The sequence below is a fragment of the Galendromus occidentalis genome, unplaced genomic scaffold (genome assembly GCF_000255335.2).
Source record: "Galendromus occidentalis unplaced genomic scaffold, Mocc_1.1 scf7180000077488, whole genome shotgun sequence".
Classification (NCBI taxonomy): Eukaryota; Metazoa; Arthropoda; class Arachnida; order Mesostigmata; family Phytoseiidae; genus Galendromus; species Galendromus occidentalis.
Genome location: NW_003805476.1, coordinates 1870506 through 1883932, shown reverse-complemented (window position 1 = coordinate 1883932; position 13427 = coordinate 1870506). Strand labels below are relative to the sequence as shown.

Here is a 13427-nt window from a genome sequence, read left to right as displayed (position 1 = left end):
CCTGTCGCAATCATTTACGTAAGGCTCTGACAAATGAGGGGCATCGATAGGTTATACCGAGGGAAGGAAATCACTCAACTTAATACACCTCCTGGTATCCTTTGCCATATTTTCCGTGTTTTCGATACCCACAGTTATCCAGCGGCAACGCAGAGATCTTGCGAGGGGAGCAAGATTTCCGCAGTCTCATTTGTACATCGATCTTTGAACACCGACGGTTTCAACGATTAAAGTCGGAGGTTTCCCCTGCCAGCAGCTCACGATTAGTTCCCAATGACTGTAGAGTCTCCCGAGACGATCCGGCCATCAGATCTGCGCCCACTCGATCCTAAATTGTTCTATCGTCGCGTCGTCGGTCCGACTAGTGAAAGGTCCGGTGATGTAAATACCAACGAAGGATGATTGAAAACCAAAAATAATCGGTATCGCTCGTCGAGTCCGCGTACGACCTCTCCCCCCGCTCACCCACGGTCGAGAGACACGAACAGCCATTTCATCCAGAAGATAAATATCGATCAGAGGCGGCTGCTCTCTGGTCTTTCAGAAGCAAAACAAGAATGAGGTCTCGACAAGACTTTCAGATATGGGATCACAGGCCATCATCGAGTCTGCACTTTTGACTTATCCTGGAGCACAGCCTCCTCTCCGAGGCTGGGAGTCCCGTCGAGCTAGCTACTGAGGATAGGAATTTAGGGTTCCCCGAAGTCGAGAAACTTCACCCTCACAGACCGCAATATTCTCACGAATGCTGCGTCGAAGAGCCCTCGAACATCGAAGGGCTGTTCTGGCAGCAGTCGGGCGCTGGCTCGGATCCTTCACAGAACGGGGGATATAGTCTCGATCCTTTCAGAATAAAGAAAACCCCTATGAGATGATATAGTGTCTCCCGAAAGTTTCGATAGGTGAAAATCTCGGCGAGCGGACCTGACACCTGACTCGATTCGTCAACCGCTGACAGACGCACAGCTGATCCGATTTTTTGACGTCAGCAACCATGTTGGATTCTGTTGACCAGGCATTGCACCAGCGGAAACCACGGAGTTCCAAGCCCCAGCAGAAATCTCAATTCGTTCTCATCGAGCTGGTGAGACGGAACGTTTCGTGTTCTCAAACGAAGAGCGAGATCGAACGCGCGCTCCGCTCGGTGGTACACACCACACATAGCTCGGTTCTCTTACCGTGTGGATAGTTAATAAGCAGCTCCACATTTCGAGAAGCCGTCTGCTGTTTTCCTCAATGCGTTCATAGAGTACACAAGTGACCCCTCCATCCGTGTGTGTGGACACAGTCCTGTGTCTGTGTGTATGTCGCAGGGTTCGAAGTGAGTTGGTCAGGTTCCCCGGAAAGACCCCCATCATCGAGCCGGATGGACGAGGAGGATTCCCACAACTGAGTAAGAACTTTCGGCTTATTGATCTCTTTGATGACGTAGCCGGTGGTTTCCAGCTTCTCCTGGACGGGAAATATTCTATCCGACAAGGATTAGCCGAAAGCTGTCAAATAACCTCAGATAGTGACTCTGCGAGCTAGTACAGCGCGTATCGTCGATTACACAGGCTCGCCGGTTCGATATCGAGCCGAGCTCCCTTATCCGCGGGAGCGAACTGATGCGAGCTTTCTGCTCCAGGTTTAATGAGCGTTCCCCGTACGAGCGCTGAGTTGTGAAGCTGTAAATTTTTGATGGAGCGTTCTCAGGACCGGTCCTCCTGCGGGATGTTCGCATTCGGTCACTTAGATCCCTTTCCCTGTACTCCGTGCTCCACCATTCGGGTGGGTCACCGGGAAGACGGACGACGCACGCACGCGTTCTGCGATGCGTGACTCAGCTGGGCCCCATTCGGGAAACTTTTTGTTTCCTCGCGTTTGTCCTCCGCTGATCGATGGTGTTTTCGTTTTCCAGCTCTACTGCCTGTGGTCGCGATGGAAGGGGTGTCGGCAGCGGAATGCGGAGACGCGTCGAGCGATCTCGATGCCTTCAAGAAGCAAATGCAATCCGAGTTCGACGCACAGAGGGCTGCGCTCATGCAGATGTTCGTCGCGAAGGAAGAAGAACTCAAAATTGAACAGGAGAAAAACTTCGCCCTCCTGAAACAGATCGAAGAGTTCATAGGTCCTGCGGGTCTGGATTTAGATGAAAGCATGAGGAATGCCCAGAAACAAACCGTTCTCCTACGATCCGTCGTGAAACCTATGGAAGACGAGATCGACGTCTATAAGAAGCGAATCGAAGAGTTGGAAAGTGTTCTTGACAGCCTGCGGGCGGACTGTGATAAAAAGAGACAAAATGAAAAAGAGGAGCTCAGCAAGCAGTTGAACGAAGCTGCTGCCGAGACGCGGAGTCTGGCAGCTAAAATCGAAACCAATGAAGGCTTGCTTTTAGAAATGTCCGTTCAGCTGTCCGGGTCCGATGCCGCCTTCCGATCGGAGCTCGAGAAGCTCAACCATCAACTGGCTCGGGTGGAATGGCAGAATCGTCAGCTGACCGAGGACAACGATAGGCTTCTGGCGAAACACGTCAGCCGGATGGAACAACGGATTAAAACGGAGTCCGAACCGCTCCCCGACGTGTTCGAGAAAGCCGCCAGGATGGTCGAGCACGACGAGGCGCTTTCGACGGCATTTCACAACCTGCAATTCGAATATCTCAAGCTGCATGAGAAAATGATCGAATCGATGGTCACTTGGGAGAATGCCGAGGGAAAATTGCGCGCCGAGCTGCTCTTCCTGCAGGAGCAGCAAGACGAGGTACAGAAAGAGCGACGCAGTTATGAGGATACTGTAAATGACGAGCTGGAGCGAAAAAATCTCGAAGTTCAGCGACTGCGGGCTTGCGAGCAGGAGTTGGCCACGACCAAGGTCCGAGCAGCCGAACTGGAAGTCATGGAACCTCTGAAGCACAAGTTCGAAAGAGAAAACCACGAACTTCGGTGCAAGGTTCTCGCGCTGCAGAGGGACCTCGACAATTCAGAAGCCGTTCAGAAGGACTTTGTGAAACTCTCCCAGAGCTTACAAGTAGAACTGGAGAAGCTGCGCGTCTGTGACGGTGAGGTTCGATTCCAGCATCCGGACGACGTGACGGAATGTAACAGCTGTAAGAAACATCTGTCCGGGAAAAAGCCCAACTGTAGTCATTGCGGGAGAATATTCTGTCCCACCTGTGTCTCGAAAACCATTCAGTCGGGACCGAATCGTCGAAGCTTTAATGTGTGCGCCGTTTGTCATACGCTCCTGGATCAGAAGAGTGCTCCTTACTTTTCAACGCAATAGTAGCATAGTTGCCGGGATTCGGTGGAGCGGTGGATCGTAGGCTGGACTGGCCGTCCGAATTCTTTCCTCGCGCATGATAACACAGAGACAAGAGGCTTACGGCTCGTGATCGAGAGACGTGTCGGACTGGGACGTCCAGGATGACCTTTGAGGAAAACTTCCTTGTATACAAGTTTGATCTTACGTGCGAATTGAGCGGACACCCACAGAAGTATCAGAATAAATGAGTTCCTTTCCTTGAAGATGAATCCCACCAACCATCCCTCAGAATTCATTTGCACCCGTGTTCCTCTGTGGGGCTTGACGGATGCTGGAGGATCCGTTTCCGCGGCGGAGTCGAAGAAAAAAAATCGCCCACGACTTTTGGTCTACGTAAATTCTTCAGGAGCCCTAGATCAACGCAGGGTTCTCTCGAGTTCCGATTTCTCGAGCTCTAGGCTCCATTCTCGATGTCTCCTGAATGTTCAGGCGCCACTCGTTTCAACTCAAATATGTAGTTTAGATTTATTACTCCAAGATTATTTTACAAATGAACATCATCGACCCCCAGTTTGTTCCACGTCCGACCTTCGTCTACTCGTTTCCCGTGATGAACCGATCACGACGTCAAGTCATATGCTACGGACTTTCTGAGTCTCCGGAACGGTCACCGGAACTCCAGAATTAGAATCGGGCTGATGACAGATGACGACTATCGCGAGCGCTTCCGTTCCTCGGAAAACAATATTGTATGTGTGTATTCGTCTAATCCTACGCTGAGCCGCACCACCCATTTTTTTATTATCGGACACCTAGCTGGGTTTCGATGAATTCAGCCATTCCTCTTGTAGCATTTTTAATTCGTCCTCGGTGATGAGTCCCCTTGAGATGAGAGAATCTGTCAATTTCGTTGCGGATGCGTTCTCGGGGACTACCTTTTTCGTTTCGCGACGGGGTCTCCGCCTTACTGCTTTCTCTCCATCGGCAGAAGTGACGGCCCTCAGCAGCCGCGTGAACGAAACCACCCCGCCCTGGATCATTTCATCCAGTTCTATCTGCAGTTCGCGCACTCGTTCCTGTTCGGGGAACAGGTCCTGGAAGCGATAGCTGAGCCAGAGGTACAGGTCGACGACGTCGAATACGGCTTCGAGATGCACGAGCTCCACGATGTTTTCCGGCGATTTCAGCGGCCAGCCGATGATTTCGTGAACTCTCTGACAAGTGACCGGTTCGTTTCGGGAGTACTGCCTGGCGTACTTGAGGAACACGGTGGTGACGAACGGCATTTTCGGATTGATCGGCGCGCAACAGAACACATATCGCGCTCGCAGAGGCAGATTCACGTGTTGGATGAGGTCGGCCAGGTACTTCAACGATTCGACATTGCACATGAAATACTGTGCGTTGTTCATGCGGGATAGGGAACAGAAGATGTCGATGAGGTTCGATAAGTTCGCGTGGGGCAGGTGATATGCGAACAGTTCGATCTGGTCGGCTGTCGGATGCAAACCAGCTGCGGCTATCGTTTCCGGTTTCGAATTGAGGAGATGGGTCAGAATCGGCAGGTCCTGCGGCTTCATTGTCGTGACGCGACCTTCTGACCAGGCCGTGCCGAATCTTCCGGCTCGGCCGGCGATCTGGAGAGCCTGGGAGACCGAGAGGACTTCCCTCTCGCACACGCCTTTCTCGTTGGTGTTCGGCTTGGTCACGTTGTAGAAAATTATCCTCCTGATGCTGAGATTCAGTCCCATACCGATGGCGTCGGTCGCGACGAGGATTTTGCAGGGGTGATCGGGATCGTTGAATTTCTCCGATTGTGCTGATTTTGTACCTGGCGATAAGGAACCGTATATGATGGCACACTGCTTGTCCATTCGTTCGATCTCTAACGAGACAGTGTAGATGTCGTTTTTGTTGAAACACACAACGCAGTCGCCCGGCTGCAGATTGGACAGCGACCTCAGAGCCTCCTTCTCGACGACGAGTGGCGTGAGTCTCTCGTAGTTCCTGACTTCGATCTGCTCACCGAGCGGGGCTAAGATCTCTCGGATGAGGGGAATCGCGGCTTCCTCACCGCATAGATGAACTTCTTTGGCTGGGATTCCGAGGAGCGCACGCGTCCATGCCCAACCTCGTTGAGGATCCTTCACCATTTGGATCTCGTCTATTATCGCTACGTCAACAAATTCTTTGGTGGAAGTCATCTCCACGGTACAGGCAACGTGACTCGACGGCATATCGCCGTTCGGACGCCGACGCTCTTCACCGGTGACAAGATCACACGACGTACCCCGGGCGTTCGTTTTCTGATAGACTTCGACAGCGAGCATTTTCAGAGGACCACAATATACACCGTTACTCGCACTGATGAACGCCTCCATTGCGTGGTACGTTTTTCCGCTATTCGTCGGTCCGGCGTGGAAAATGAATTTTCTCTCCACGGATCTCGCTTCGGGATACCAATTCGCTGGTAGACGCAAATCCGAGATTTTCTTTAGCTCGTCCATGCACTCGACATGCGGGAACACTTGCTTCGCGTGCCGCAAGAAGTACGGGAAAATGTCCGTGACATGGCCGGAGCCTCGGAGAAGATCGCTGCACACTATGTGAAATTCGGCGTCCAGTTTCTCGGAGGTTTCGCAGAACTGTCGAAACGATTGGAAGGCTCTCTGGAACAAGGAACTGTCGAGACCATTCTCAGCGGCCAGCTCTATGACCTCAGGACGTTTGTGGAACTCATTCAACGCCTTCCGAAGGCCGTTCTTGTCGATTTCAGCACCGAGTTCCGCTCCAACGTTTATGTCGTCTGAATTCGAGCCGGGCTTCAGAGGTGCCGGCATGAATAGAGATGAGACGGCTTGGGAAGTCGTGCGTTTTTCTGGATTCTTCTTCCGCATGCCCCGAGTTGCTCCTCGGAGGAGGCTGGGAGCGAGTCCTTGGAAGATCCTGGACGACATCTGCAAGAACCGAAACATCCGCTCGTATTCCGATCTCGACCATTGCGAGAAGGATTCTGGTTATCCGCACATATTCCGAGTAGTGGCGATGTCACCGCAATCAAGTGAAGATCTCTCGGCGAGGAAAGGAAGCTTTTCTCTGCAGAGTTTTGACTGTACCGCAGTCGCTCGAGTTCCCGAAGAGCTCCCTATTAAATTGTGTTTCGGCTGTGCGACATGCGCATCGAACGTCGGAGAAGCCCAATTAGCCGAGCGTGGCACTGGATTGAAGGATAGGGGGGCCTCAGGGTTCTCGACACCATGGCTGCTCAATCAAAAAAATATGCGCCGTATGACGGCTATCAAAACACAGAGTTTCAACTTGGCATTCAAGGTTGATCTCCTCACAAGGTCTCGGTAGCGGCGCAAACTTTTTTCGAACACCACAGATACTCACTCTGCTGGCTTTCCCGTTAAGGGTCACAAGTCGTTGGTCGGGGTCCCCCTCCGAAGCTCAATGACGATCAGATCCACCCCTGTCGATAATAACGCCGAGTTTCATGCAACGTGCGCGAATCAGCTCCGGTGTTTCAATGTTCCTCCTCCGCACCGAACGATTGCGCGTGGTGTGCTGGCTTGGCAATACCACACACGCGCTCCTTATAGCGAGCGATACCGCCGCTCGAGGAACGGAGTTGACACTCTCTCTGTCAGCATAATTCCTCGATCTTGCCTCTCGACAATTCGTTCCTAGACGAATGACTCGTCTCGATAAGATGCGCGATCGATTCGGAAGATCTCTGGCGAACGATTCGAGAGAGTGCTCGCGAAGTCGTTCCGAGAACAATATGCAAAAATCACAAGCAACGGTTTCTTGCGCCGATCGGCTCTGGCTCTCGGGCTGCCATCGGAACGCGTCTGTGTGAGACGTTCCGGGTTTCAGAGGAACGCTATATCTCAAGCACCCGTTCCCACGAAACGACAAGGGGTTGGGAAAATCGAACGAAAGGAATAATTTTGATGAGGAAAGGGGAATGCTTTCCCTCCTATGTGAACTACTGTGAGCCCTCTCTCCAGCAGACCAATACGGGCTCTCTGCGATGTTGATGATCTTTACTGGGAAGCAGGGCCATCATCTCCACGTACTTTCAGCTTCTTTTCGGGACACGCAGCTCTTCTAGAAGTTCCATACGGTGTCGGTAAGCGGGCGGATCATTCCTCCACCCTGAGCCACGCTGTCTTCCTGGAAGAAGCTCCGAGACGGTCTTCTCGACGGCGGTTATGGAAGGAGATTCGATGCGGCCACCGCTCTGGGGGTCTCCGGTTTGAGGCGATTCGTTGAGATATGGCTTCCTTCCCGCTATACCATTTCCTTCTTCTGAGAAGACCTTCCCCGAGGATGGACTCCCTCCAACCATTGCGCGCACTTGAAATCCGCCTCATCGTCCCATACAGCGCTCCGAGTTCTGTCCCGGTTTCGTCTGAGTGAGTGGCACGCGCGCGTTCCATCGAAGAAATAAACATCAACAAAGATAAATATCAACACACGGTGGTGGTGCGGCAGCGACGGTGAAGTTCGATACACAGAAGCAAGTTCTCCTGTCAAGCCGGCGAACTAGCGTAGCAGCCGGATGAAGGCCTGGCGATCGAATCTGACTCCTTAATTCTAATAGCTACTCGCTTGTTTCGGCTAAATCACGATCAATCGCATGACCATCGACGTAAGTTGCGCCACCGCTATCGCATCATCGCTCCAAATATCGAAACTAGCGGCATCAATTCAGCGAACTCACCGGGAAGAATCTTGGCAGTGTAACTCTTGAGAGATAGCGGTGTCCGACAACATGTCCGACAATGGTGAGTTCACTCTGTGCATAAAAGAATGCCGCTTCGATTTTTGAACGTTGTGATCGAATCATTGCGTACAGTATCTCCGCGCTCATGAGGGGGAATGGGATTTTAGACTTCCGAAGGCTAGGCGGGAATTACTCTGACTATATATTGCCGATAGATCAGCGCCCCAATTGCCGCTGTAACGAAGCCAGTATAGATTCAAGAAACATGGGATACCGTGGGGGATTAAAGGCTGGAGGAGAAGTGACATCCGCGGATTTTCCGGAATCTGTTGAGCTTCGCTGCATCATGGTTCCAAAACCTCCCTGAAGCCGCTAGGTTCTTTTTCAATCACCGCGACAATTACAGATTCTGATGAGCCCATCGGACGCCGAAACGCTTCTATCCGGACGAAATCACGGTCTTCAGGCTCGAGGAAAAGAGCTAACCTCCCTGCCAGAAGCAAGTCGAAGAGGAAAATAATTTCTTCGGATGAGGAGAGCCTGGAGGATGCGATCGTCAAAAAACCTGAGAAGCATCCAAGCGATATGATCCATTCAGAACCGACAGTCCCAATCGATATCGTCGAGCCCGCGAAGTTGACAGGTACGGCGAAATAAATCATTGAGAACTCCTCAAATAGATCAGGGCTCGGATAGAATGATTACGACGATTTGTTCGGTCCGTTGCAGAGTCATCGTCCCTTTCACCTATGCTCGCTGCATCGCTGGAACCACCGTCGTTTTCACCGTTGCTCAAAGGTCCGCCGTCTCCACGACATCACAACGAGAGTCTGAAATGGAAGCATAAAGTGAATCTCATCGGCGAGAAAGTGGTGGACCCAATGATTCATATTTGCGACAAGTGTCATCTGCCGATTCTCATCTACGCTCGCATGGTAAACCGCTCGTCTTCAGCTTCCCCTGATTTCCAAGCACGGTGTCGGAATTTCCGTTGACCTTCGGGAGCCGACTAATTTTCTTCGCCCCTCCAGATTCCTTGCAAGCACGTTTTCTGCCTGGAGTGTGGCCGAGCCGCTGATAAAGTCTGTCACAAATGCAACGAGAAGGTTTCACGGGTGGAGCAAACTACTCTAGGCAAGGTTTTCATGTGTACACATCAACAAAGCAAGACGAGGGAGCTCTGTAAGAGAACCTACTTGAGTCAGAGAGATCTCCAGGTGAGTTCCGAGTCTTCGACTTCCCCCAATAGATCGGAGAAGCGTATCGTTCCTTTCCTCCAGAAATCCATCGCCCTGGATATTTCATTCCATTCATTGCAGGCCCACATCGCTCACCGGCATGTCAAGTGCAAGGAGAAAGAAAAGACCGCGACCGTGCCGGTGACGAGGGATCCTCGCAGCGTTCATCCGCTCCCCGCGGTTCCCCCGACAGCTCTTCAAAGAGTTCCGTCGGTGCCTTCAGTAACAGTCCCCGCGCCGACCAAACCTGTCGTGGCCTTCAATCCTCCCCCACCGGCTCCGCCGCTCCCGCCTATTCCCGGTTGGTTCACGAAACTTCCCTTCAAGAACACGATTCTTGCCCCGCAAATTCGACCGATCCCCATTGTTCTGAATCAACTTTTATTTTCAGCGTTATCCGCACCCGTGCCCCCAGCTGGTCCACCTCCGCCTTACCTCACACCCCCGCCCGTGTAAGTAACTCTTCTGATTCCTTAAAACTAATTCTTCCCCGAGATGAGACGCATCGCTCGTTCGAGTTTATCGCCGCAGAATGACCGAATTTCGATCCTTCACAGCTATGCTCCCCAGATGGTTCCGCCGCCCACGGCGGTCTATACGGGAGGACAGTATCCGCCGGTACCCTCGGCGGTTCATGCATCCGCGTACGTCCACGGACCTCATCCCACGGCCTACGGCCAACCCCCACCTCCGCCAACAGCGTATGCCCCGCAGACCGCTGGATACGATGACTTCAGGGGAGCGCCTCCTGTTGCGACACATTGGCAGCAACGGCCTCCCCATCCACCGAGAGATTACAGGGCACCACCTCAAGGCTATTACAGACAGTGATACGTTTGCCGTCAGGCTGACTAAGTCGATTTTACCATCATTTCGCTCCCCGCAGACCACAATACGGCTTGTGAGAATTTTAGCGCAGAGGAGTCCAGAATTCTCAAAACAGAAGTCTGTCTCTTTGTGTACCGTTGGGCATACATGTAAATATATTGAAATATTACATAAAAAAATGCGACTTTGACCTCGGCTGTTTTTCGTAGTAGACCCATGATACTCACAGACAGTGAGAGGACCATGCGAATGACCGTCGATCGGGGATAGCGAGTCGAGACACGCGCAAAATTTATTCATAAATTACAAATAAGATTTCATTGGGTATAGATCGTATCTAGCCACATAGATATATTATTATGGTATAAAAGAATGAGCGGACTCGGAGTTCCAGAGAAACACAAAGAACGACAGACTCATTCGGGGCCATATTAGGTCCACTTCGATTTGAAAACCCATGTTCCGGACACTACGCAGACACGAATTTTGAGCCTCAACGCTCGGACACGGAAGTAACGTTTGACAGCAGCGGGCAGTGAAGCGCTTTAGTTGATCTAAGAAGTTTCCGGCTGATGAAGAGACTCTCTTCTGGAGCATATCCAGATCAGGCGTCTTTGAAGATGCTGTAGAAAACCCATTCTTCCAGAAACGAGGGAACGAATCGAATACGCTTCGTGAAGTGTGTACCTTTTAGGGTATTGAGGAACTTCTCGTAACTTTCGAGCGCCTGAACGCATCCTTTACCGATCGCGTGGTTTTGGAACACTCCGTCCTTGTTCATAATGTCCAAACTATCGTTTAGAACCTTGCTCAGGAATTCCCACTGTTCGTTCTGTTGGGCTAGCCCGCCGATTTCCGCTGAGATCGGTATGTCGGTGAGATCACTGAAGACCACGTCGAATTTTCTTCCTTCGTTCTTATAGCGTTCCATGTACTCCAAGCAATCACCTACAATCACATTATAATTGGGACCTTCGTACGTATCCAGGCAATCGCCGCAAGCTCCTCTGAGATGTTTCCGGCACGATTGCATAACAACTTCGTCGATGTCGATCATCGTGACGAATTTGGGGCTCTCCTTGAGTAGCTCGTGCAGAAGTCCTCCGTCACCCCCGCCGAGAATGAGTATGTCCTTGTCGGTATAGCTGTAGTTTCCGAAATCCATAATACCGTGCGTGTACGGCAAATCACATTCGCCCAAGTTCTGCAGATCGTCGAGGAACAGCACGGCGCCAAGCGTCGGCGAGCTGAGGATCTTCACCTCCTGGAAGTCGCTCTGCTTCTCGAAGAGAATTTTATCGAAGTCGTACTCTAGCAAGCGTTCGTCGGCTGACGTATAGTAATTTGGGACTGGCGGACCCCTCTTGAGGTGTGGCACTCTGACGACGCGCATTTCGAGCTCTTTCTGGAGCTGTTTGCGGAAACATTCGATGTCTTCGTTGCTCATCGCCTGCTCGTCGCTCGATTCCTCCAGCGTCAGAGTGGCCAACTTGTTCGAGGGATATACGCGAAGGCTGCCGCTTATGTCGTTGTCGCTAACGTAAACGTAAAGCTGCGATGAAGCGAGTTTGTGGGTGAAACTGGTACGCGTCAGGCCTAACTGTTCGAGCTGGTCGTCGAGCACTTCCAGCAATCTGTGCTTCGTTCCTTCATCCGATGCCGGCAGATGAACATCGATGAGAATCGATCTCGAGACGCAACTCATCTTCCCGGCGGAGGTTTTGGAGGCTTCTGAATTCCGGACGATACTCAATCTCACGATCACAAGCGCTCCGCTCGAATCTCAATCGCGCTTTTTCGAACTCCGAGAACTTTGTCTGCTTTCCCTGTCGACAAACGTCCGCTGGCGGGCTATATTTACACAATGAGTGGCACTGTATGTGAATGAGAGCGAGTGCGGCTGTTTGTGAGAGTGTTGCTCAATACCCTCTTATTACTCGGATGCGAAGGGAGTTCTGAACCCTCTCCACGCAGACTCCAATCGGCTACGATACGCGCGCGGAGTACAGTATTGTTCGGTCGGTGGAGAAACTCTCCGAACTGGTCGCGCATGCGAATACGTGCCCAGTAAATTGACCTTGGGGGAAAGTGGAGTCCAGAATCCGGTCGTCTGAGTTCGAACACGAATCAGGAATAGGTATTTACGAGAATCCACCTTGCACATGTCGGCGTCGGTCCCATGAACGGAGACCCTCGACACTTCGACGAGAACTCCAAGCCGAAACGATACGTCATCCGAAACTCAGGCTCCTGATCCCGATTTTGGGAGGAGGCTCGCTCAAGAATGCATCGGAATGAGGCAGAAGTCGCGTTGGTGAGAAGCGTCGAGGGGAGGCAATGAGGGGAATTCCCCCGTCGATGCAACACACAATACAATATAACGAAATAAAGTACTCCGTGTGCCGCAATATTCCGAGCGGGACGCCTTCCCGACTGAACTGCTCGCTCGGGTGACTAGAAACGAGGAAATAGTGATGTTCATTCGCAAAGGCCTTTCGCGAGAAAGGCTCGGAAGTAGGTGAACTGCTTAGATCGTCAGGTACCTCACACGTGCCAAGCTCGGAGTAGAGATTTTGGGGGCTCGACGGACTGACAGTGCGCACTCCGAATTCCGCCCCGAATCGACACCTCATCGAACGTTTGAATTTATTCAACTTTGACGGAGACGTGCTCGTAGGTGAGTCAAAAAATGGGCTCTGAGAGTGGCAAGTAGCCGAGACCTGAATCATCTCTGCATTGCGTCAATGAGGGAGGAACACCGCAACGGATCGAGAGAATCCGCTGGGCCGCGAATGAACATCAGATCATAGAGAATTCGCTGGAACGCTTCTGATCTCACATGAGCCAGATGTCATCTTGAGGACCTCGGTGAGATCTTGAGAGAGACCTCTTGAGATCATCTCCGCGGAGCAGCTCAACATTCAAGGATCGCGCCTGATTCTGATGAAACTATCAATTCATCGCGGTTCCCTACCTCTGGTATCTTTCATTCCTGGTGAATGCTCCGATGGCGGAGAGTTGGGGACCGCCTTTGATGTCGTCGATGGAGCTACGATCAAGCCTGCGAGAACCTACACTGCCCGAAGATCCTAGCTCCTTTTCCTTGTGCCCGTGGTTCTCCGTGGAGTTTATATACGCCTAAATCCAGGGCACAATCTTTCGCACGGACTCAACGTGTGGATCAACCTATGATAAGGATCACAGCTTCGTTGTGGAGTGGTAAGCCTTTATTTCTGCAAAATCATTAGCTTTTCACCGTATCTTAAAGCAAGGCGATTCTTGTCCAAATCTTCATCCTCCTCCACTGGTCAAACCTCAGCCATTGCTTGGATGGCTCTTCGCGCCCTGGGGTTCGATAATCAGAAAATGACTTTCATCTTCGA

At 51.7% G+C, this 13427-nt stretch overlaps 4 protein-coding genes across 4 annotated transcripts; 2 read left to right on the top strand and 2 right to left on the bottom strand.

Annotated features, from left to right (window-relative positions):
• Positions 1-1226: 1226 nt before the first annotated feature.
• Positions 1227-3509, top strand: Rbpn-5 (Rab GTPase-binding effector protein rabaptin-5). The gene is made up of 2 exons (XM_003746218.2): positions 1227-1393; positions 1901-3509. Exon 2 carries the CDS (start codon positions 1921-1923, stop codon positions 3265-3267), a length of 1347 nt encoding a protein of 448 aa, XP_003746266.1. The 5' UTR covers positions 1227-1393; positions 1901-1920; the 3' UTR covers positions 3268-3509.
• A 317-nt stretch (positions 3510-3826) lies between these two features.
• On the bottom strand, positions 3827-8087 carry Suv3 (Suv3 RNA helicase). The gene is made up of 3 exons (XM_003746109.2): positions 7976-8087; positions 6640-6718; positions 3827-6203 (listed from the first exon to the last, which is right to left on the bottom strand). The coding sequence occupies exon 3, from the start codon at positions 6201-6203 to the stop codon at positions 4059-4061; it is 2145 nt and encodes a 714-aa protein (XP_003746157.2). The 5' UTR covers positions 6640-6718; positions 7976-8087; the 3' UTR covers positions 3827-4058.
• On the top strand, positions 8027-10047 carry LOC100898758 (E3 ubiquitin-protein ligase Hakai). The gene is made up of 7 exons (XM_029112300.1): positions 8027-8039; positions 8385-8621; positions 8708-8913; positions 9010-9195; positions 9298-9517; positions 9608-9668; positions 9774-10047. Exons 1-7 carry the CDS (start codon positions 8027-8029, stop codon positions 10045-10047), a joined length of 1197 nt encoding a protein of 398 aa, XP_028968133.1.
• A 267-nt stretch (positions 10048-10314) lies between these two features.
• On the bottom strand, positions 10315-11936 carry Sms (spermine synthase). The gene has a single exon (XM_003746216.2). The coding sequence runs from the start codon at positions 11747-11749 to the stop codon at positions 10649-10651; it is 1101 nt and encodes a 366-aa protein (XP_003746264.1). The 5' UTR covers positions 11750-11936; the 3' UTR covers positions 10315-10648.
• Positions 11937-13427: the final 1491 nt, after the last annotated feature.

Coding starts and splice junctions, on each gene's coding strand:
- Sms (XM_003746216.2), bottom strand. CDS start 11,749: ATGAGTTGCGTCTCGAGATCGATTCTCATCGATGTTCATCTGCCGGCA.
- LOC100898758 (XM_029112300.1), top strand. Junction 9,196..9,297: donor TGAGTCAGAGAGATCTCCAG/GTGAGTTCCGAG, acceptor CATTCATTGCAG/GCCCACATCGCTCACCGGCA. Junction 9,669..9,773: donor TACCTCACACCCCCGCCCGT/GTAAGTAACTCT, acceptor GATCCTTCACAG/CTATGCTCCCCAGATGGTTC.
- Suv3 (XM_003746109.2), bottom strand. CDS start 6,203: ATGTCGTCCAGGATCTTCCAAGGACTCGCTCCCAGCCTCCTCCGAGGA.
- Rbpn-5 (XM_003746218.2), top strand. CDS start 1,921: ATGGAAGGGGTGTCGGCAGCGGAATGCGGAGACGCGTCGAGCGATCTC.